Consider the following 25,009-nt stretch of genomic DNA (forward strand, 5'->3'; position numbering starts at 1 on the left):
GAATTTTGGTACTTACCGATTAAATCCCTTTTTCAGAAGCCATAGGGAACACTGGCTGGCTGCATGCCCGTAGCTAATTTCAAGCCTTCATTGTTTTGCTAATTATCTGCTGTTTTCCCTCCATATAGTTCTATTCTTATGTTCCCGTCTCCCCTCGGCTAATTCTTAACTGAGGGCTGATGGGGGATAGAGGGGTAGGAGCCTGTTTCACCTTATAGATTTAAAGTGCCAGCTCCCCGTAAAGCCACAATCACCCCACAGTCATGAAGTTATGCCAGTGTCCCCTATGGCTTCCGAAAAAGGGATTTAGCGGTAAGTACCAAAATCCTCCTTTGTTTCACTACCACTTACCTGCTCTTACCAATTGCCTGAAGCCAATTTTGACTAGCCTCCTCATAGGCTACAATTTCTAAATTAAATATATCTTCTAAAATGCTATAGCTAGTCCTTGACATTTATTTCGTGCTTTTCTCTGACGTCCTAGTGGATGCTGGGAACTCCGTAAGGACCATGGGGAATAGCGGCTCCGCAGGAGACTGGGCACAAAAGTAAAGCTTTAGGACTACCTGGTGTGCACTGGCTCCTCCCCCTATGACCCTCCTCCAAGCCTCAGTTAGATTTTTGTGCCCGAACGAGAAGGGTGCACACTAGGGGCTCTCCTGAGCTGCTTAGTGAAAAGTTTAGTTTTAGGTTTTTTATTTTCAGTGAGACCTGCTGGCAACAGGCTCACTGCATCGAGGGACTAAGGGGAGAAGAAGCGAACTCACCTGCGTGCAGAGTGGATTGGGCTTCTTAGGCTACTGGACACCATTAGCTCCAGAGGGATCGAACACAGGCCCAGCCATGGAGTCCGGTCCCAGAGCCGCGCCGACGGCCCCCTTACAGAACCAGAACCAGAAGCAAGAAGAGGTCCGGAAAATCGGCGGCAGAAGACATCCTGTCTTCACCAAGGTAGCGCACAGCACTGCAGCTGTGCGCCATTGCTCCTCAGCACACTTCGGTCACTGAGGGTGCAGGGCGCTAGGGGGGGGCGCCCTGAGCAGCAATAAAAACACCTTGGCTGGCGAAAATACATCACTTATAGCCCCCAGGGCTATATGGATGAATTTTAACCCCTGCCAGATTACACTGAAAAACGGGAGAAAAGGCCGCCGAGAAAGGGGCGGAGCCTATCTCCTCAGCACACTGGCGCCATTTTCCCTCACAGCTCCGTTGGAGGGAAGCTCCCTGGCTCTCCCCTGCAGTCACTATACTACAGAAAGGGTTAAAAAAGAGAGGGGGGCACTAATTAGGCGCAGTATAAACAATACAGCAGCTATAAGGGGAAAAACACTTATATAAGGTTATCCCTGTATATATATATATAGCGCTCTGGTGTGTGCTGGCAAACTCTCCCTCTGTCTCCCCAAAGGGCTAGTGGGGTCCTGTCCTCTATCAGAGCATTCCCTGTGTGTGTGCTGTGTGTCGGTACGTTTGTGTCGACATGTATGAGGAGGAAAATGATGTGGAGGCGGAGCAAATTGCCTGTAATAGGGATGTCACCCCCTAGGGGGTCGACACCTGAGTGGATGAACTGCTGGAAGGAATTACATGACCGTGTCAGCTCTTTACAAAAGACAGTGATTGACATGAGACAGCCGGCTACTCGGCTTGTGCCTGTCCAGACGTCTCATAGGCCGTCAGGGGCTCTAAAGCGCCCGTTACCTCAGATGGAAAATACAGACGCCGACACGGATACTGACTCCAGTGTCGACGGTGAAGAGACAAATATGACTTCCAGTAGGGCCACACGTTACATGATTGAGGCAATGGAAAATGTTTTACACATTTCTGATAATACGAGTACCACCAATAGGGGTATTATGTTCAGTGAGGAAAAACTACCTGTAGTTTTCCTGAATCTGAGAAATTAAATGAGGTGTGTGATGAAGCGTGGGTTTCCCCCGATAAAAAAACTGATAATTTCTAAAAAGTTATTGGCATATATCCTTTCCCGCCAGAGGTTAGGGTGCGTTGGGAAACACCCCCTAGGGGGGGATAAAGCGCTCACACGCTTGTCAAAACAAGGGCTCTACCCTCTCCTGAGATGGCCGCCCTTAAGGATCCTGCTGATAGAAAGCAGGAGGGTATCCTAAAATGTATTTACACACATACTGGTGTTATACTGCGACCAGCAATCGCCTCAGCCTGGATGTGCAGTGCTGGGTTGGCGTGGTCGGATTCCCTGACTGAAAATATTGATACCCTAGATAGGGACAGTATATTATTACCTGTAGAGCATTTAAAAGATGCATTTCTATATATGGGTGATGCACAGCGGGATATTTGCCGACTGGCATCAAGAGTAAGTGCGCTGTCCATTTCTGCCAGAAGAGGGTTATGGACACGACAGTGGTCAGGTGATGTGGATTCCAAATGGCATATGGAAGTATTGCCTTATAAAGGTGAGGAGTTATTTGGGGTCGGTCTTTCAGACCTGGTGGCCACGGCAACAGCTGGGAAATCCACGTTTTTACCCCAGGTCGCCTCTCAACATAAGAAGACGCCGTATTATCAGGCGCAGTCCTTTCGTTCCCATAAGGGCACGTGGGCAAAAGGTTCCTCATTTCTGCCCCGTGACAGAGGGAGAGGGAAACGGCTGCAGAAATCAGCCAGTTCCCAGGAACAGAAGCCCTCTCCCGCCTCTGCCAAGCCCTCAGCATGACGCTGGGGCTTTACAAGCAGACAGGGAGGCAGTGTTGGAAGCCATTCACAAGCTGTATTCCCAGCAGGTGATAATTAAGGTACCCCTCCTGCAACAGGGAAAGGGGTATTACTCCACACTGTTGTGGTACCGAAGCCGGACGGCTCGGTGAGACCGATTTTAAATCTAAAATCTTTGAACACTTACATTCAGAGGTTCAAATTCAAGAGAAGGGGACTACATGGTGTCTCTGGACATCAAGGATGCTTACCTTCATGTCCAAATTTACCCTTCTCACCAAGGGTACCTCAGGTTTGTGGTACAGAACTGTCACTATCAGTTTCAGACGCTGCCGTTTGGATGGTCCACGGCACCCCGGGTCTTTACCAAGGTAATGGCCGAAATGATGATACTCCTTCGAAGGAAGGGAGTTTTAGTTATCCCTTACTTGGACGATCTCCTGATAAGGGTAAGATCCTGGGAACAGTTGGAGGTCGGTGTAGCACTATCTCAGGTAGTGTTGCGACAGCACGATTGGATTCTCAATATTCCAAAATCGCAGCTGGTTCCGACGACTCGTCTTCTGTTCCTAGGGATGATTCTGGACACAGTTCAGAAAAAGGTGTTTCTCCCGGAGGAGAGAGCCAGGGAGTTATCCGAGCTAGTCAGGAACCTCCTAAAACCGAGCCAAGTCTCAGTGCATCAATGCACAAGGGTTCTGGGAAAAATGGTAGCTTCCTACGAAGCAAAGCCATTCGGCAGATTCCACGCAAGAACTTTCCAGTGGGACCTGCTGGACAAATGGTCCGGGTCGCATCTTAAGATGCATCAGCGGATAACCCGGTCACCAAGGACAAGGGTGTCCCTCCTGTGGTGGTTGCAGAGTGCTCATCTTCTAGAGGGCCGCAGAGTCGGCATTCAGAGGGCCGCAGAGTCGGCATTCAGGACTGGGTCCTGGTGACCACGGATGCCAGCCTGCGAGGCTGGGGAGCAGTCACACAGGGAAGAAATTTCCAGGGCTTATGGTCAAGCCTGGAGACATCATTTCACATAAATATCCTGGAGCTAAGGGCCATTTACAATGCTCTCAGCTTAGCAAGACCTCTGCTTCAAGGTCAGCCGGTGTTGATGCAGTCGGACAACATCACGGCAGTCACCCATGTAAACAGACAGGGTGGCACAAGAAGCAGTCAATGGCAGAAGCTGCAAGGATTCTTCGCTGGGCGGAAAATCATGGGATAGCACTGTCAGCAGTATTGATTCCGGGAGTGGACAACTGGGAAGCAGACTTCCTCAGCAGGCACGGCCTCCACCCGGGAGAGTGGGGACTTCACCCAGAAGTCTTCCACATGATTGTAAACCATTGGGAAAAACCAAAGGTGGACATGATGGCGTCCCGCCTAAACAAAAAATTGGACAGGTATTGCGCCAGGTCAAGGGACCCTCAGGCAATAGCTGTGGACGCTCTGGTAACACTGTGGGTGTACCAGTCAGTGTATGTGTTCCCTCCTCTTCCTCTCATACCAAAAGTACTGAGAATTATAAGACTGAGGGGAGTAAGAACTATACTCGTGGCTCCGGATTGGCCAAGAAGGACTTGGTACCCGGAACTTCAAGAGATGCTCACGGAGGACCCGTGGCCTCTACCTCTAAGAAGGGACCTGCTCCAGCAAGGACCCTGTCTATTCCGAGACTTACCGCGGCTGCGTTTAACGGCAGGGCGGTTGAACGCCGGATCCTGTAGGAAAAAGGCATTCCGGATGAAGTCATCCCTACCCTGATCAAGCCAGGAAGGATGTAACCGCAAAGCATTATCACCGCATTTGGCGAAAATATGTTGCGGGGTGCGAGGCCAGTAAGGCCCCGATGGAGGAATTTTCAACTAGGTCGATTCCTGCATTTCCTGTAAACAGGAGTGTCTATGTGCCTAAAATTGGGGTCCATTAAGGTTCAAATTTCGGCCCTGTCAATTTTCTTCCAGAAAGAACTAACTTCAGTTCCTGAAGTTCAGACGTTTTGTAAAAGGGGTACTGCGTTTACAGCCTCCTTTTTGTGCCTCCAGTGGCACCTTGGGATCTCAATGTAGTTTTGGGGTTCCTAAAGTCACATTGGTTTGAACCACTTGAGTCTGTGGAGTTAAAATATCTCACATGGAAAGTGGTCATGTTGTTGGCCCTGGCCTCGGCCAGGCGCGTGTCAGAATTGGGGGCTTTATCCTGTAAAGGCCCTTATCTGATCTTCCAGACAGGGCGGAATTGAGGACTCATCCTCAATTTCTCCCTAAGGTGTTTTCAGCGTTTCACGTGAACCAGCCTATTGTGGTACCTGCGGCTACTAGGGACTTGGAGGACTCCAAGTTGCTGGACGTAGTCAGGGCCCTGAAAATATGTTTCCAGGACGGCTGGAGTCAGAAAATCTGACTCGCTGTTTATCCTGTATGCACCCAACAAGCTGGGTGCTCCTGCTTCTAAGCAGACTATTGCTCGTTGGATTTGTAGCACAATTCAGCTTGCACATTCTGTGGCAGGCCTGCCACAGCCAAAATCTGTAAAAGCCCATTCCACACGGAAAGTGGGCTCATCTTGGGCGGCTGCCCGAGGGGTCTCTGCTTTACAACTTTGCCGAGCAGCTACTTGGTCAGGGGCAAACACGTTTGCTAAATTCTACAAATTTGATACCCTGGCTGAGGAGGACCTGGAGTTCTCTCATTCGGTGCTGCAGAGTCATCCGCACTCTCCCGCCCGTTTGGGAGCTTTGGTATAATCCCCATGGTCCTTACGGAGTTCCCAGCATCCACTAGGACGTCAGAGAAAATAAGAATTTACTTACCGATAATTCTATTTCTCATAGTCCGTAGTGGATGCTGGGCGCCCATCCCAAGTGCGGATTGTCTGCAATACTTGTACATAGTTATTGTTACAAAAATCGGGTTATTGTGGTTGTGAGCCATCTTTCCAGAGGCTCCTCTGTTATCATGCTGTTAACTGGATTCAGATCACAGGTTGTACGGTGTGATCGGTGTGGCTGGTATGAGTCTTACCCGGGATTCATTAATCCTTCCTTATTGTGTACGCTCGTCCGTGCACAGTATCCTAACTGAGGCTTGGAGGAGGGTCATAGGGGGAGGAGCCAGTGCACACCAGGTAGTCCTAAAGCTTTACTTTTGTTCCCGGTCTCCTGCGGAGCCGCTATTCCCCATGGTCCTTACGGAGTTCCCAGCATCCACTACGGACTATGAGAAATAGAATTATCGGTAAGTAAATTCTTATTTTTTTCCTCGTTTTATGAAGGTGGTATGTTCTGTCATGCTCTGCATAGCTGTGATGTGAGTAATGCAGAGGTTAGATTACAGTGCACAATTTTTTATTTTACAGGATGGAGCACTAGCACTATCTTGCTGTGTTATTTATGAAACCTTTTATTTTGCAGGGAAGTGAATTCTGGTTTCTTCTATAAAAGTGCAGAAGAACGTGATAAACTGGTGAAAGCAGAGAGAAAATTTATTGAGGAAAGGGTAAAAAAAATTGTAGCCCTCAAGCAGAAGGTGTGTGGGGATTCTGGCAAAGGCTTCATTGTGATTAATCAAAAGGTAAGATTATACAATAAAGTCTTTGTACATTTAGACCTGCACAGAGAACACCCAAGTGTGACTTTTGTAGCATCCTTGGCTTTAAGTCTGTGCTAGATAGAGAGCTGTCCTTTTTCCTCTGCGTCTGGTGAGCATGCTCATTCACCTGCACGTATTCAGAAGCGCCGTACATGCACATGTTTACTATTTACTATAGTGTGTATTTTACCCAATAACTGATGGTGGGGACCCGAAAAAAAAAAAAAATGCTGGGTCCATAAGGACTCTCTGACCAATCAGTAGTGCTGTCCTGTGAATCGGCTTCCTTCTCCAACTGCAGAGGAAGCGGAGACTACCATGGAGACTAGAGTGAGCTCCCTCCCTACCCTCACCCTCTGCTCTTCATGGGAGCACGGCATCAGGCCAAATAGGAGGACATTACCTGCTGCTGTTCGGGGTTGGCCTGACACAGATCTGTGCGTGTCAGTCATGCAGGAGCTGCGCTGCTTTCTGGCATCTCCAAATAAAGACTTTTTAGGAGGGGGTGGTGAGGGGAGAGATAGCTGCGGGAGGGGAGGAGGTGAGGGGACGGGGAAAAAAAACTAAAGCAATTCCCCCAGCTCTCCAGGAACATGGTCATCTGGTGCACTGCGATTGCCATGACAGTCATAGCAGCCGCCGGGAGAGGAAGGAGCCCTTTCCTCATGGTGTCGCAGCTCTCCCCAGCCTACGGTGTACGATGGCGGATTACCTGATCAGTGGGGGCACCTGATGTGTCGGGATGATGGGATCTCAGAGCAGCCGCGTCAGTGCTGGAGATGGACTCACCAGCAAGTGAGTGACCCTGAGCTCTTTGCTCTATGAGGGGAAGCTGCATCCTATCTGCTAATATGGTTCATGTGGGGGGGATAGCAATTAGGAGGTAGACTCGCTACTTCATCCTCTCTACTTCATCCTCTCTACAGTGCCACCCTCCTCCCCTCTAACCTGACGCTCTATTCTAATCTGATCCCTCCTGTTCCTTCTCCACCCTGACACCCCAATTCTAATTTACTCCAACTCCTTCCACTCAACCCTCCTTGCGCTCTCATTCTGGGGCTGAAATGCTGGCGGTCAGAATACTGACCGCAGCATCCCACTGTATAGAATACCTAACCCCCCACCCCCCTTTCCCGCAGCCTAAACCCCCCTCCTTGCAGCCTATATCAAACCACTCGTTTCTGCAGCTTAACCCTTCCTCCACAGCCTAAACCTAACTTCCCCCTGCCCCTCCCCTTGTCAGAATGTTTGCATCCCAATCACATTTGGGCAAGTGTTGGGCAATTTTGACAGCCAGCATCCCGACTCGTTCTACCCTTTTGGAGCTCCACAGGACAGAGGAGCTGGGAAGTTATCTGGAGGGATAATTCTAATGTTAATCTGTAGTCTACTGCAGTGATTTAGTGTAGTGGATTGTATAGGGAGGGTGATATAGTGTAGTTCAGCGTATGGGGTATGTAGTGCAGTACATAGAGGGGAATGTAGTGTAGTCATGATGTAGTGCAGCACATAGAGGGGAATGTAGTGTAGCCGTTATGTAGTGCAGTATATGGTGGGATGCAGTGTGGCGTATAGGGGGTAATGTAGTGCAGTATATAGAGGGACATGATGATGTAGTGCAGGAAAGTAGTGTACCATATAGGGCATAGGTCTGCAAACTCTGTCCTCATTACCCCACACAGTGCATGTTTTGCAGGTAACCCAGCAGGTGCACAGATGTATTAATTACTCGGACACATTTTAAAAGGTCCGCAGGTGGAGTTAATTATTTCACTAGTAATTCTGTGAGGAGACCTGCAAAACGTGCACTGTGTGGGGTAATGAGGACCGAGTTTGCAGACCTATGGTATAGGGCAGCGGTGGCCAACCTGTGGCTCTTGAGCCGCATGTGGCTCTTTCTTTATTCAAATGTGGCTCCCAACACTCTAAATCATGTGACCACAACAGATACAGATACCGCTGCACTCCAGACAGACACGCAGCAGCACTACAGGGACTGAAAACTGAAGGAGTCAGATACTAGAGGTGAGACACCCACAAGCAAACAGAGGACACATTACGGACTGCTGCAATGGCATGAGTTGATGAAGCGGGGGTGGGCTGTAGTGATACATGAGGGTGGACTAGAGTGACTCATGACAGTGCTAGCTGGAGAGACACAGGAGGGTCCTGGCAGGAGTGACGCGGGAGGGTGCTGGAAGTAGTGACACATTGGGGAGCTGGTTCGAGTGACCCAGCGGAGTCTTGGCAGTAGTGACACATGGGAGAGAGCTGGCTGGAGTGACACGGGGGAGCTCGCTGGAGTGACATAGGAGGGTGCTAGCAGGAGTTACCCATGGAAGAGCTGGCTGGAGTGACATAGGAGGGTGCTAGCAGAAGTGACACATGGAAGAGCTGGCTGGAGTGACAGGAGGGTGTTGCTGGAGTGACACATGGGAGACCTGGCTGGAGTGACACAGCAGGGTCTTGGCAGTAGTGACACATGGGAGACCTGGTTGGAGTGACACAGCAGGGTCTTGGCAGTAGTGACACATGGGAGAGCTGGCTGGAGTGACACGGGGGAGCTGGCTGGAGTGACATAGGAGGGTGCTAGCAGAAGTGACACATGGAAGAGCTGGCTGGAGTGACACATGGGAGACCTGGCTGGAGTGACACAGCAGGGTCTTGGCAGTAGTGACACATGGGAGACCTGGTTGGAGTGACACAGCAGGGTCTTGGCAGTAGTGACACATGGGAGAGCTGGCTGGAGTGACACGGGGGAGCTGGCTGGAGTGACATAGGAGGGTGCTAGCAGAAGTGACACATGGAAGAGCTGGCTGGAGTGACAGGAGGGTGTTGGCTGGAGTGACACATGGGGGAGCTGGCTGGAGTGACACAGCAGCGTCTTGGCAGTAGTGACAAATGGGAAAGCTGGCTGGAGTGACACGGGGGAGCTCGCTGGAGTGACATAGGAGGGTGCTAGCAGGAGTTACACATGGAAGAGCTGGCTAGAGTGACAGGAGGGTGTTGGCTGGAGTGACACATGGGAGACCTGGCTGGAGTGACACAGCAGGGTCTTGGCAGTAGTGACACATGGGAGACCTGGTTGGAGTGACACAGCAGGGTCTTGGCAGTAGTGACACATGGGAGAGCTGGCTGGAGTGACACGGGGGAGCTGGCTGGAGTGACATAGGAGGGTGCTAGCAGAAGTGACACATGGAAGAGCTGGCTGGAGTGACACATGGGGGAGCTGGCTGGAGTGACAGCAGCGCCTTGGCAGTAGTGACAAATGGGAAAGCTGGCTGGAGTGACACGGGGGAGCTGGCTGGAGTGACATAGGAGGGTGCTAGCAGGAGTTACCCATGGAAGAGCTGGCTAGAGTGACAGGAGGGTGTTGGCTGGAGTGACACATGGGAGACCTGGCTGGAGTGACACAGCAGGGTCTTGGCAGTAGTGACACATGGGAGAGCTGGCTGGAGTGACACGGGGGAGCTGGCTGGAGTGACATAGGAGGGTGCTAGCAGGAGTGACACATGGAAGAGCTGGCTGGAGTGACAGGAGGGTGTTGGCTGGAGTGACACATGGGGGACCTGGCTGGAGTGACACAGCAGGGTCTTGGCAGTAGTGACACATGGGAGAGCTGGCTGCAGTAACACGGGGGAGCTGGCTGGAGTGACAGTAGGGTGTTGGCTGGAGTGAAACAGCAGGGTCTTGGCAGTAGTGACACATGGGAGACATGGCTGGAGTGACACGGGGGAGCTGGCTGGAGTGACATAGGAGGGTGCTAGCAGGAGTGACACATGAGGGAGTTGGCTGGAGTGACACATGGGGGAGCTGAAGTTTATTATGTGAAAGTGGCTTTTTCAATGGATTTGGCTTTAAAAAAATTATTTTATGTCGTTCTGGATTTTTAAGCCAGGGGTGTGGTCTAGCAGGCAAAAGGCCACATTCCATTTTTTGCATGCGCGCCATCGGCTCGATGTCGGCTCTTTGATGTACCTAACAAGGTTTTTTGGCTCTTTGTCACTGACTGGTTGGCCACCCCTGGTATAGGGGGACTGTAGTGCAGTGATGTATGCAGGGAGGAATGTAGCACAGCGATGTTGCTGCGGATGCAGCATGTCCCTTAGGCAATGGGTGCATTGTGGGGTAAACACGTCTGGAGTGAGCCATGGCTTATTTTTCTTTAGCTTGGGTATGGGGAGGCGTGTCACCTGGGTGGTATATACTGTATGTGCAGTGTCGCTATAAATGGACGTCCTGATCGGCATTTTAGGGTTATGTAGTGCCAGGACACATGGAGAGGCTGAGCTGTATTAACAGGGAATTTAGAGAGGTTTTAAAGCCAATTAACAGCAATTTATGATGGGACCCAAAAATAATGAAGAGGGACCCCAAATTTTATAAATGATGGGTCCCTGGGACCCACATAAAATTCATCCCAGCGCGATCAGTGATCTGTCAGAGCAATTCAGTTGTTACTCTGATCAGGAGTCAAATAACCGCAACAGTCAAATTTTCTTTTTTACATTTTTTATTTTTTATTTTCTTGTGTACTCCGGAGGTGGGAGAAAAATATCAAGTCCGTGGTTTGGGTGCATAAAGCAACCAACCCCGTACTTTACCCGACCATTAGAGATCTTTAGAAGGGTTTAGCAGCTTTGCATGGCTACATTTGGTGCTTTCGGACTCATTAAATGCTAATGGACGTCTGATCAGAGCAACAATTGAATTGCTCCATTACTATAGGAGGCAGCAGGGGGTGTGCGGCACAATTGAATCCCCACCATTGTCTGATTCGTAGGAAAATCTTCAATACAGCATCAAGACTCCTAAGATTTGTTCTCATAAACATGGGCTAGTACTCCAAAGTTAGTATAAAACAAAACTTTATAAGTACCACAATAAAATAAGCAAGGTGCTAAGAAGTGTGTATGTGTAGAAAACAAAGTAGTGAAGTAAAATTAATGAACTCACAGTGAGACCTATTACTTCTAGAGTGATATGCAATGCTTAAGATGATGAGTGAAAACAAATGTAGTTGTAGTGCAATATCCATATAAGTGGGAGATACGGATAATGACACTACAAAGTAAAGTCTCTAGTACCCCTTTCACACAATCTGGTAAATGTATTATGCGCCGCCATTACACTTCCTGCTTCGCCTCATTACCGAGGCGAAGCAGGAACGGACATCGACCAGATGTAGTAACATATTGTCTGCCGAAGCCTCCGGCGATGTCCCCCTGAGCTCAGTGTGGCAGCTCAGTGTTGATGCGCTGTCTCCCTCCCAGCTGGCTCCCTCTGCGCATGCGTGGGATCTCGCTACTCCCGCGAGATCCCCAGCGCTGTCGGGAGCTGGCGCCCACCACAGGCAGGGACAGCTCTGTCGCTGCTGTGGTCTATGGGCTTCACCACCAGCAGTTGTTGAAATTGACAGCTGCAGATGTCTGAACGGTCAGCGATGCTGACCATTCATGCATTGCTCTCCCATATCTGCCTGCTAAGGACATGGGGGCATAGTGCCACCTCTGCAGCCATCATAAATGGGGGAGAAGCACACAACATGTGCTGATATTGCTTCTCCCCTATAAAGCATGTTCGTACATTTACTCCTAGAAGTGGAATCCCAGGTTATTGCATGTGAATGTGTAGCAACCCGGGATTTCGGTTAGTGTGAAAGCAAACAAGCCAGGACTACCCCCCCACCCCCCTTTCCCGATTGAGACCCAGGAATGTGCCGTCTTTCTGGACCCCACGGATTTCCAGCTCAGAATTGTTAAAGGGGTATCTTTGTCTGTTTACTTGTACTCAGAGGCAGAATACTATGGTGTAGAAAGTACAACTCCCTAAAAAATGCAGGAGGGAGAGAACCTATATAGATCAGTGTGACAAAATGGGAGTCTAATTGTGATTAAGTCTAAACGCCACAGAAAACGCTGAAGGAAAATGTTCTTTTAAAGTAATACAAAGAAATTCATATAGAACCTTGTACGGTACATGTATTCTGTTATATTGTAAAAAAAAAAAAAAGTTAATTGCTTTAGTGTTAAAGTTAGTAGCTTCAAATGAGTTTGCCATGGATGTTCTATTGACACAACTGCTCTCCTATTTCTTTAAGGGAATTGACCCATTTTCATTGGATGCCCTCGCGAAAGAAGGGATTGTAGCCCTACGTAGAGCAAAGAGAAGAAATATGGAGAGGTGAGTGGAATGGTTTTGTTTATTTTGTATGACCCTTTTCAAGAGCTGTATGAGAAAGGCGGACTTGACTATTAATTTCCACTGAAGTGGTCTTTAACCGAACCTAGGTGAATCGCAGAAGTCTGTCTCCCACCCTGGGGTCCCCAGGGGGAGGCCCACCCTGTCATGCAGCAGGCTTGTCGTGTTTAGAAGCAGGCTGACTGGCAGCGTTTCAAAACTTTGATATTAAAAGCACCACTCATCTGACAGTCCAGGAGTGCCACCTTACTCTGCATGCACATGGATGGGATTAAGCTCTTTTCCCTTGGAGTGCACCCTGGCAAGTAATTGACAGCCACTATAGGAGTGCCGGATCATTGGTGTATATATATGTGTGTGTGTAATTAGATATAGATCTAAGAATACTCGTACAATATATTCTGGCACAGTTACAACTGTTCTTAACTAACGCTGTCTTAATAATGACATGTAGAATACTTAAGTGTGTGTAAATCACAGCGCTAATATACGGGTGGATTTACAGAGGAGACCTTGCCCTGCAGTCCCAGAGACCAGTCGCAGCTAAGATGGCGCCCAGCGTCTCAGTCAGGGAGTGAGGGAGAGTGTTAGGCAGCTCAGTGCAGGAACACCAGCAGTAGATGGCGCCCGGAGCTGGGGAAGGGGGCTACAGGTCAAGCACAGTCTCCCCTATGCTGGTCCTCACCACCTGGTACTACGGAGTTTTAGTAAAGTGGGCATTAGAACACCCGACCTGTACTCCTATGCCCTGGTGGATATAGTGGGGTCCCTGCTTGGCTACAGTGTCCACGCCAGTGTCGCAGTCCGTCTCCTTAGACTGCGATCGGAACGCGATTTAATGGAGGGTCCCGCCAGGGGAACACTCTTCCCTTCTGTAGCAGCCACGCGAACCAGGAGAGCGCTGCAACCGTGTGCACTAGGCCGGAGCGTCCCTGTCGCAAGTACCCGGGAACAGAGCCAGCGGGAGTATGCGACGCCACTGGGGATGTGATGGGAACCGCAGCACAAAATGTCACCCTGACATGTAAGTGCTGCAGCTCTTAAAATCTTCTAAATGCTTTTTCAGGGCTGCCCAGTGCAGTTTCCCTGTTAAGTGCTGCTCTGCAGGGCACCAACTCGAAACTGAGCTCACAGTGCCTGGAAGCGGGGTTCTAGAGGAGGTCCCAATGCATCCTGGGACAGTCTAAAGCTTTAGCCTGTTGGTACCTGGATCAAGATCCCATCTCTACACCCCGATTGTTTCCCTGTGGAAACCAATGTACCCCATTGCAGAAATTTAGAATTTTTCCAGTAGCCTCAACACCCTGTGACAGAGTACCCTCCCCTACCTCTATGTCCACCTCACAATCCTCCATTTCTGACCCTTCATGAACAGAGTCAGAATGCAGGACCTGGGCCAAAGTACGTTTTTGCGGACAAACTGTAAAGGACTGAGACGCTGGTCTGTGTACAGTCCTTTTTCAGAAACTCAGCCATAGACTGCCTTAAATATTGCGTCTTTCTCATTACGAGATCATTTTGTAGAAATGGTGGAAATCATTCTCCTAATGGAGTCCAGCCATGCTGGTTCTGCCCCACTAGCCTGGGAAGGGATACTACACTGAGTACACACTAGAGAACCCCCTGAAGAAGAGGAACACTGTGCCTTACATGAAACACACTCTTTGCCTGACATACTGCAGTAGTGACAGCGCGCACACACAGGAAAAGGTTAAGCACAATTTACCCACAAAGAGCCCTTCCAGAGAGAGTATGGAACCAGCATGCGGCGCCCTTATCGCTAATGTCACGCTTAGCCGGGTCACAGACTATACCTCGATTAGGGACTTGGCACACTAGTAAACCACTCCCCCCTGATATAACCCGCCGGTACCGCCGAGGTAAACTGGAGGCTTTCCAGAGGAGCTGCGCGTCCCTGTCAGTCAGCGTTTGTATCAGCTGCAGTAGGGAAAATGGTGCTTGTGAGCTGCTGGATTTGCTCAGTGAAGCCCCACCCCTTCAATGGCACGCGGTCTTCCCGCTCTTCCTTATACTGTCTTTGTGTGCGCGCATAAAATGGAGACATTCCCTTTTTATGGCTGTAGTGCGAGCCTGGGTACACTACAGCGTGCTGAGTCAGGAGACTCCAGAGACGTGACCGGCACATTTTCTAAACAGTCTGGTAGGAGGGGCATAGAGGGAGGAGCCAGCACACAATCAAACTTTTATAGTGCCCATGGCTCCAAGTGGACCAGTCTATACCCCATGGTACTAAATTGGATTCCCAGTATCCCCTACGGACTACAAGAAAAGGATTTACCGGTAGGGAATTAAAATCCTATTTGTTTTTTTTGTTTTTTGCTAGACTAACCTTGGCATGTGGTGGCAGTGCTATGAATTCAGTGGATGACCTCACCCCTGACTGCTTAGGTCACGCAGGTCTTGTCTATGAATACACAATGGTAAGTTTTGGGCGTTTTTTTTTTTAGTTTTTGTTTTGTTTTTGTACATGTATAAAATATATATTTACCACATACTGTTGCCTATTTGTTTTACACGTGTATCATTTGTTTGTGTTCTCCTTTTAAATGACAATATTTAAGGGTGAAGAGAAGTTCACTTTCATAGAAGAGTGTGAAAATCCACGTTCTGTCACACTGTTGGTGAAGGGGCCAAATAAACACACGCTAACACAGATTAAAGATGCCATACGGGATGGGCTGCGCGCAGTGAAAAATTCTATAGAGGATGGTAAGTAGCACCTTGGATCTACTAGGGCACTTTTATTATTTAACATGTGCTGCAAGACACACTTAGGGGGGTATTCAATTACTGGAGAAAACGCCTATTCAATTTTCTGCAAAAAAAAGTTTACCCCACATTTCAATTCACCAACTCTGAGCAGGCGATAAACATAAGGAAATCTCTATTTTTAGTGTAAAATGTCGGGATTTGGTTCTGAACCCCTGGGGCAACCCCCAGAATGACTAATTAGGCAATTAGAAGTTTTTCATTTTTAATTGGTCAATAATGACATGTCATTTTTGGTGTGAAAGTGCAAAATGATGGAAATTGGAGCAAGCTATGGAACAGGTATATTGGGGTGCTTTGAGTGGGAGAAGTGTTTTTAGACTTGCTGATGGGAGTAATCAGTTTATTTCCACTTAAAAAAAAAAAAAAAACCACTCCCTAAAATGACCCAAATATATACTTATACCCATTTTTTTTTCCTTTCTGTCAGCCACTAGGACACTGGCACAACTTCAAGGCTGTGGGGTGGTGATGATGGCTTTACAGGGAGCTGGCAATTTAAATCTAAGAAGTGAAACCGGCTCCTCCACCTCTATCCCCCATCATCCCTCAGTTTTGAATTTGTGTTGAGGGAGCAGCTCAGCATCAACTTTCCTTTTATTTTCATTTCCTGATTTTATTCTACAAGGGACTTAGTTTCCCTCAGGAGACCCTTTGCCACTTAAATTTGAGAAGTGGGGTCTGGGTTTTCCAGCAGCAGCTTCACGCTGCATAGGAGTACAGCGCTTAATGGAGAAGCACTGTCCTTCCACAGTAGCCACATCCTCCTGGGGCTCCAGAAGACAGGTGAGTGATCACTCTCCTACACAGCGGCCAGCTTTCCCTCCCTACCGCCTTGCAGTATCCACTCTCCTTAGCGCCTGCGTCCTGGGCACAGCAGCCAACACACCCCACCTCTTGCCTTGCAGTATTCAGTAGTGCTGCTATAGACATCAGGTCCCGGCACACTGGTGGGACCACACACTGGTGTACAGTTACGGTGGCGCAAAATCCTCCACTACCGCTCTACCATATGCATCTCGGTTATGGGGGTTCTGATACTGCAGTACAACTGGCGGAGGCGCGATGCTGCTGAGCTTCAATATACACTCAATATACACTCAATATAGTATTCAATATACACTCAAAACAGCAGCAGCTCATTAAAGGTTTTCAGGCACCCACTCAAGATGGTGTTTATAGATCTAGTTGAGCTTGGGTGCCAGTACATGGTTGGGGGTGGAGTTGGCAGGCTTTTCAGCCTGTCAATCACTTCAGAATGTGCCTTTCTCAGCTAGGCAGATTGTTAACTGGCAACATTGTTATATATTTCCTCAGGAATCAGTGTTTACAAGACAGGTGCACATTCCTCCACCCTGCACAAAAATTACAGGCTGGTGGCTGAGAGGGTTTAGAATAGGGGAGTACTACAAATATTATGGGGTATATGCAATTACCGGCGAATCGCGGCAATTTTTCGCCCGTTTTTTTAATTCGACACAATTCGGCCGTCGAATTCCGGCAAGTGGGTGCCGGAATTCAACATATTCAATAAAAAACGGATTCGACAGTCCCGCTGTCAAAAAAACGGCCGATTTGACTGATTTTGATCCGATTGTTAAACGGGAAAAAAACCGAATAAAATTTTTTTTTTTTCTGATTTTTAACATTCCATTAAAAAAAAAAAAAAAAAAAAATGTTTTTAAAATATATAAATAATACTTGTGCCTCCAAAATAGACAAGCCAAGTACCTAATCCCTTCTAATATAAATAGATATGCGATTACCAATAAAAAACACACAAAAAAATGTTTCTCCTACACTACTTCATGGCAGCCCTTACTCTTGGGATTGTATCCCATTCCTAACTTTAGACAGGGAATTTTTACTCACTTAGGGACCACCCACTTTGGGTATATAGCCCTGCTCCTCCCCTTCCTCCACTAGTCTTTTTCCTGTCTCCTAGCTTGACAGGGTAATGGTGTTTTCTCTGACGTCCTAGTGGATGCTGGGAACTCCGTAAGGACCATGGGGAATAGACGGGCTCCGCAGGAGACTGGGCACTCTAAAAGAAAGATTAGGTACTATCTGGTGTGCACTGGCTCCTCCGTCTATGCCCCTCTTCCAGACCTCAGTTAGATTTCTGTGCCCGGCCGAGCTGGATGCACACTAGGGGCTCTCCTGAGCTCCTAGAAAGAAAGTATGTTAGGTTTTTTATTTTACAGTGAGACCTGCTGGCAACAGGCTCACTGCAACGAGGGACTAAGGGGAGAAGAAGCGAACCTACCTGCTTGCAGCTAGCTTGGGCTTCTTAGGCTACTGGACACCATTAGCTCCAGAGGGATCGACCGCAGGACCCGTCCTTGGTGTTCGTTCCCGGAGCCGCGCCGCCGTCCCCCTTACAGAGCCAGAAGCATGAAGATGGTCCGGAAAATCGACGGCAGAAGACTTCAGTCTTCACCAAGGTAGCGCACAGCACTGCAGCTGTGCGCCATTGCTCCTCATACACACTTCACACTCCGGTCACTGAGGGTGCAGGGCGCTGGGGGGGGGGGGGGGCGGCGCCCTGAGCAGCAATAAAAACACCTTGGCTGGCAAAATAATCACAATATATAGCCCCAGAGGCTATATATGTGATAATTACCCCTGCCAGAATCCATAAAAAAGCGGGAGAAAAGTCCGCGAAAAAGGGGCGGAGCTATCTCCCTCGGCACACTGGCGCCATTTTCTCTTCACAGTGTAACTGGAAGACAGCTCCCCAGGCTCTCCCCTGTAGTTTTCAGGCTCAAAGGGTTAAAAAGAGAGGGGGGGCACTAAATTTAGGCGCAATAGTGTTTATACAAGCAGCTATTGGGGAAAATTCACTTGGTGATAGTGTTTATCCCTACATTATATAGCGCTCTGGTGTGTGCTGGCATACTCTCTCTCTGTCTCCCCAAAGGGCTGTGTGGGGTCCTGTCCTCAGTCAGAGCATTCCCTGTGTGTGTGCGGTGTGTCGGTACGGCTGTGTCGACATGTTTGATGAGGAGGTTTATGTGGAGGCGGAGCAGATGCCGATAAATGGGATGTCGCCCCCTGTGGGCCGACACCAGAGTGGATGGATAGGTGGAAGGTATAAACCGACAGTGTCAACTCCTTACATAAAAGGCTGGATGACGTAACAGCTATGGGACAGCCGGCTTCTCAGCCCGCGCCTGCCCAGGCGTCTCAAAGGCCATCAGGGGCTCAAAAACGCCCGCTCCCTCAGATGGCAGACACAGATGTCGACACGGAGTCTGACTCCAGTGTCGACGAGGTTGAGACATATACACAATCCACTAGGAACATCCGTTACATGATCCCGGCAATAAAAAATGTGTTACACATTTCTGACATTAACCCAAGTACCACTAAAAAAGGGTTTTATGTTTGGGGAGAAAAAGCAGGCAGTGTTTTGTTCCCCCATCCAATGAGTGAATGAAGTGTGAAAAAGCGTGGGTTCCCCCGATAAGAAACTGATAATTCTAAAAAGTTACTGATGGCGTACCTTTTCCCGCCAGAGGATAAGTTACGCTGGGAGATATCCCCTAGGGTGGATAAGGCGCTCACACGTTTGTCAAAAAAGGTGGCACTGCCGTCTTAGGATACGGCCACTTTGAAGGTACCTGCTGATAAAAAGCAGGAGGCTATCCTGAAGTCTGTATTTACACACTCAGGTACTAGACTGAGACCTGCAGATAGTGCTGCTGCAGCGTGGTCTGTAACCCTGTCAAACAGGGATACTATTTTGCGAACATAAGACGTCGTCTTATATATGAGGGATGCACAGAGGGATATTTTGCCGGCTGGCATCCAGAATTAATGCAATGTCCATTCTGTCAGTATTAGAGACCCGACACTGGACAGGTGATGCTGGCTTTAAAAGGCACATAGAGCCTTATAAGGGTGAGGAATTGTTTGGGGATGGTCTCTGGGACCTCGTATCCACAGCAACAGCTGGGAAGAATTTTTTTTACCTCAGGTTTCCTCACAGCCTAAGAAAGCACTGTATTATCAGGTACAGTCCTTTCGGCTTCAGAAAAGCAAGCGGGTCAAAGGCGCTTCCTTTCTGCACAGAGACGAGGGAAGAGGGAAAAAGCTGCACCAGTCAACCAGTTCCCAGAATCAAAATTCTTCCCCCGCTTCCTCTGAGTCCACCGCATGACGCGGGGGCTCCACAGGCGTAGCCAGGTACGGTGGGGGCCGCCTCAAAAATTTCAGCGATCAGTGGGCTCGCTCACAGGTGGATCCCTGGATCCTTCAAGTAGTATCTCAGGGGTACAGGCTGGAATTCGGGAGTCTTCCCCCCCCCCCCCCCCCCCCCCCGCCGTTTCCTCAAATCTGCCTTGCCGACAACTCCCTCAGGCAGGGAGGCTGTGCTAGAGGCTAGGTGCCCCTACTTCAACAAGGACGGGGTTACTATTCCACACTGTTTGTGGTACCGAAACCAGACGGTTCGGTGAGACCCATTTTAAATTTGAAGTCCTTGAACACATACATAAAAAAATTCAAGTTCAAGATGGAATCGCTCAGGGCGGTTATTGCAAGCCTGGAGGAGGGGGATTACATGGTATCCCTGGACATCAAGGATGCTTACCTACATGTCCCCATTTACCATCCTCACCAGGAGTACCTCAGATTTGTGGTACAGGATTGCCATTACCAATTCCAAACACTGCCGTTTGGACTGTCCACGGCACCGAGGGTCTTTACCAAGGTAATGGCAGAAATGATGATACTCCTTCGAAAAAAGGGAGTTTTTAATTATCCCGTACTTGGACGATCTCCTTATAAAGGCGAGGTCCATGGAGCAGTTGTTGGTCGGAGTAGCACTATCTCGGGAAGTGCTACATTAGCACGGATGGATTCTATACATTCCAAAGTCACAGCTGGTTCCTACCACACGCCTGCTGTTCCTGGGGATGGTTCTGGACACAGAACAGAAAAAAGTTTCTCCCGCAGGAGAAAGCCAAGGAGCTGTCATCTCTAGTCAGAGACCTCCTGAAACCAAAACAGGTATCGGTGCATCACTGCACACGAGTCCTGGGAAAAATGGTAGCTTCTTACGAAGCAAAATTCCATTCGGCAGGTTCCATGCAAGAACCTTTCAGTGGGACCTCTTGGACAAGTGGTCGGAATCGCATCTTCAGATGCATCGGCTGATAACCGTCTCCAAGGACCAGGGTATCTCTACTGTGGTGGCTGCAGAGTGCTCATCTTCAAGAGGGCCGCAGATTCGGCATACAGGACTGGGTCCTGGTAACCACGGATGCCAGCCTTCGAGGCTGGGGGGCAGTCACACAGGGAAGAAATTTCCAAGGACTTTGGTCAAGTCAGGAGTCGTCCCTACACATAAATATTCTGGAACTGAGGGCCATTTACAATGCCCTAAGTCTGGCAAGGCCTCTGCTTCAAAACCAGCCGGTACTGATCCAATCAGACAACATCACGGCAGTCGCCTATGTAAACCGACAGGGCGGCACAAGAAGCAGGATGGCGATGGCAGAAGCCACAAGGATTCTCCGATGGGGGCGGAAAATCACGTCTTAGCACGGTCAGCAGTGTTCATTCCGGGAGTGGACAACTGGGAAGCAGACTTCCTCAGCAGACACGACCGACACCTGGGAGAGTGGGGACTTCATCCAGAAGTCTTCCAACTGTTGGTAAACCGTTGGGAAAGGCCACAGGTGGACATGATGGTGTCCCGCCTAAACAAAAAACTAGATATTGCGCCAGGTCAAGGGACCCTCAGGCAATAGCTGTGGACGGTCTTGTGACACCGTGGGTGTACCAGTCGGTTTAGGTATTCCCTCCTCTGCCTCTCATACCAAAGGTACTGAGAATAATAAGAAAACGAGGAGTAAGAACGATACTCGTGGTTCCGGATGGGCCAAGAAGAGCTTGGTACCCAGAACTTCAAGAAATAATATGAGGACCCATGGCCTCTACCGCTCAGACAGGATCTGCTACAGCAGGGGCCCTGTCTGTTCCAAGACTTACCGCGGCTGCGTTGAACGGCATGGCGGTTGAATTCCGGATCCTAAAGCAAAAGGGCATTCCGGAGCAAGTCATTCCTACGCTGATAAAAGCCAGGAAAGAAGTAACCGCAAACCATTATCACCGTATTTGGCGAAAATATGTTGCGTGGTGTGAGGCCAGGAAGGCCCCAACAGAGGAATTTCAGATGGGTCGTTTTCTGCACTTCCTACAGTCAGGAGTGACTATGGGCCTAAAATTGGGTTCCATTAAGGTCCAGATTTCGGCTCTGTCGATTTTCTTCCAGAAAGAACTGGCTTCACTGCCTGGAGTTCAGACATTTGTAAAGGGAGTGCTACATATTCAGACCCTTTTTTGTGCCTTCTGTGGCACCTTGGGATCTCAACGTGGTGTTGAGTTTCTTAAAATCACATTGGTTTGAGCCACTTAAAACTGTGGATTTGAAATATCTCACGTGGAAAGTGGTCATGTTATTGGCCTTGGCTTCAGCCAGGCGTGTGTCAGAATTGGCGGCTTTGTCATGTAAAAGCCCTTATCTGATTTTCCATATGGATAGGGCAGAATTGAGGACTCGTCCCCAGTTTCTCCCTAAGGTGGTATCAGCTTTTCACTTGAACCAACCTATTGTAGTGCCTGCAGCTACTAGGGACTTGGAAGATTCCAAGTTACTGGACGTAGTCAGGGCCTTAAAAATGTATATTTCCAGGACGGCTGGAGTCAGGAAAACTGACTCGTTTTTTATCCTGTAGGCACCCAACAAAATAGGTGCTCCTGCTTCTAAGCAGACTATTGCTCGCTGAATTTGTAGCACAATTCAGCTGGAGCATTCTGCGGCTGGATTGCCGCATCCTAAATCAATAACAGCCCATTCCACGAGGAAAGTGGGCTCATCTTGGGCGGCTGCCCGAAGGGTCTCGGCTTTACAACTTTGCCGAGCTGCAACTTGGTCAGGGGCAAACACGTTTGCTAAATTCTACAAATTTGATACCCTGGCTGAGGAGGACCTGGAGTTCTGTCATTCGGTGCTGCAGAGTCATCCGCACTCTCCCGCCCGTTTGGGAGCTTTGGTATAATCCCCATGGTCCTTACGGAGTTCCCAGCATCCACTAGGACGTCAGAGAAAATAAGATTTTACTCACCGGTAAATCTATTTCTCGTAGTCCGTAGTGGATGCTGGGCGCCCATCCCAAGTGCGGATTGTCTGCAATACTTGTATATAGTTATTGCCTAACTAAAGGGTTATTGTTGAGCCATCTGTTGAGAGGCTCAGTTATATTTCATACTGTTAACTGGGTATAGTATCACGAGTTATACGGTGTGATTGGTGTGGCTGGTATGAGTCTTACCCGGGATTCAAAATCCTTCCTTATTGTGTCAGCTCTTCCGGGCACAGTGTCCTAACTGAGGTCTGGAGGAGGGGCATAGAGGGAGGAGCCAGTGCACACCAGGTAGTACCTAATCTTTCTTTTAGAGTGCCCAGTCTCCTGCGGAGCCCGTCTATTCCCCATGGTCCTTACGGTGTTCCCAGCATCCACTACGGACTACGAGAAATAGATTTACCGGTGAGTAAAATCTTATTTCTCTAAGTGGATGCTGGGGACTCCGTAAGGACCATGGGGAATAGCGGCTCCGCAGGAGACTGGGCACATCTAAAGAAAGCTTTAGGACTAACTGGTGTGCACTGGCTCCTCCCCCTATGACCCTCCTCCAAGCCTCAGTTAGATTTCTGTGCCCGACGAGAAGGGTGCACACTAGGGGCTCTCCTGAGCTTCTTAGTGAAAGTTTTAGTTTAGGTTTGTTATTTTCAGTGAGACCTGCTGGCAACAGGCTCACTGCATCGAGGGACTAAGGGGAGAAGAAGCGAACTCACCTGCGTGCAGAGTGGATTGGGCTTCTTGGCTACTGGACATTAGCTCCAGAGGGACGATCACATGCCCAGCCTGGATGGGTCCCGGAGCCGCGCCGCCGGCCCCCTTACAGAGCCAGAAGAGCGAAGAGGTCCGGAAAAATCGGCGGCAGAAGACGTTCCTGTCTTCAATAAGGTAGCGCACAGCACTGCAGCTGTGCGCCATTGCTCTCAGCACACTTCATACTCCGGTCACTGAGGGTGCAGGGCGCTGGGGGGGGCGCCCTGAGACGCAATAAAACATGATAAAAATACCTTACATGGCAAAAAAAATACATCACATATAGCTCCTGGGCTATATGGATGCATTTAACCCCTGCCAGAATATACAGGAAAAACGGGAGATAATGCCGCCGAAAAGGGGGCGGAGCCTATCTCCTCAGCACACTGGCGCCATTTTCCCTCACAGCTCAGTTGGAGGGAAGCTCCCTGGCTCTTCCCTGCAGTCACTAGACTACAGAAAGGGTTAAAAAAAAGAGGGGGGCACTAATTAGGCGCAGTATTAAAACATACAGCAGCTATAAGGGGAAAAACACTTATATAAGGTTATCCCTGTGTGTATATATATATGTATATATATATATGTATATATATATATATATATATATATATATATATATATAATAGCGCTCTGGTGTGTGCTGGCATACTCTCCCTCTGTCTACCCAAAGGGCTAGTGGGGTCCTGTCCTCTATCAGAGCATTCCCTGTGTGTGTGCTGTGTGTCGGTACGTTTGTGTCGACATGTATGAGGAGAAAAATGATGTGGAGACGGAGCAGAGTGTCTGTAACAGTGATGTCACCACCTAGGGGGTCGACACCTGAGTGGATGAACTGTTGGAAGGAATTACGTAACAGTGTCAGCTCTGTATAAAAGATAGTGGTTGACATGAGACAGCCGGCTACTCAGCTTGTGCCTGTCCAGACGTCTCATAGGCCGTCAGGGGCTCTAAAGCGCCCGTTACCTCAGATGGCAGATACAGACGCCGACACGGATACTGACTCCTGTGTCGACGGTGAAGAGACAACCGTGATTTCCAGTAGGGCCACACGTTACATGATTGAGACAATGGAAAATGTTTTATACATTTCTGATAATACGAGTACCACCAAAAAGGGGTATTATGTTCGGTGAGGGAAAAACTACCTGTAGTTTTCCTGAATCTGAGAAATAAAATGAGGTGTGTGATGATGCGTGGGTTTCCCCCCGATAACAATTGATGATGTCTTAAAAAGTATTGGTGTATACCCTTTCCCGCCAGAGGTTAGGGTGCGTTGGGAAACACCCCCTAGGGGGGATAAGGCGCTCACACGCTTGTAAGAACAAGGGCTCTACCCTCTCATGAGATGGCCGCCCTTAAGGATCCTGCTGATAGAAAGCAGGAGGGTATCCAAAAATGTATTCACACACATACTGGTGTTATACTGCGACCAGCAATCGCCTCAGCCTGGAGGTGCAGTGCTGGGTTGGCATGGTCGGATTCCCTGACTGGAAATATTGATATCCTAGATAAGGATAGTATATTATTGCCTATAGAGCATTTAAAAGATGCATTTCTATATATGCATGATGCACAGCGGAATATTTGCCGACTGGCATCAAGTATAAGTGCGTTGTCCAATTCTACCAGTAAAATGGTCAGGTGATGCGGATTCCAAACGGCATTTGGAAGTATTGCCTTTGAAAAGGGACATTTGGGGTCGGTCTTTTAGACCTGGTGGCCACGGCAACAACTGGGAAATCCACGTTTGTACCCCAGGTCGCCTCTCAAAATAAGACGCCGTATTATCAGGCGCAGTCCTTTGTTGGCAAGCGGACTAAAGGTTCC

At 49.0% G+C, this 25,009-nt stretch overlaps 1 protein-coding gene across 1 annotated transcript in view; it reads left to right on the forward strand.

The window, feature by feature from the left end:
* The window catches only part of CCT6A (chaperonin containing TCP1 subunit 6A), a 233,355-nt gene that overhangs the window by 135,291 nt on the left and 73,055 nt on the right, over nucleotides 1-25,009 (forward strand). Inside the window, exons 7-10 of the mRNA XM_063953779.1 lie at nucleotides 6,113-6,272; nucleotides 12,391-12,473; nucleotides 14,836-14,932; nucleotides 15,074-15,221. Of these exons, the coding sequence (XP_063809849.1) occupies nucleotides 6,113-6,272; nucleotides 12,391-12,473; nucleotides 14,836-14,932; nucleotides 15,074-15,221 (488 nt within the window). The remainder of the gene's footprint in view (nucleotides 1-6,112; nucleotides 6,273-12,390; nucleotides 12,474-14,835; nucleotides 14,933-15,073; nucleotides 15,222-25,009) is intronic.

The sequence above is a fragment of the Pseudophryne corroboree genome, chromosome 2 (genome assembly GCF_028390025.1).
Source record: "Pseudophryne corroboree isolate aPseCor3 chromosome 2, aPseCor3.hap2, whole genome shotgun sequence".
Taxonomy (NCBI): domain Eukaryota; kingdom Metazoa; phylum Chordata; class Amphibia; order Anura; family Myobatrachidae; genus Pseudophryne; species Pseudophryne corroboree.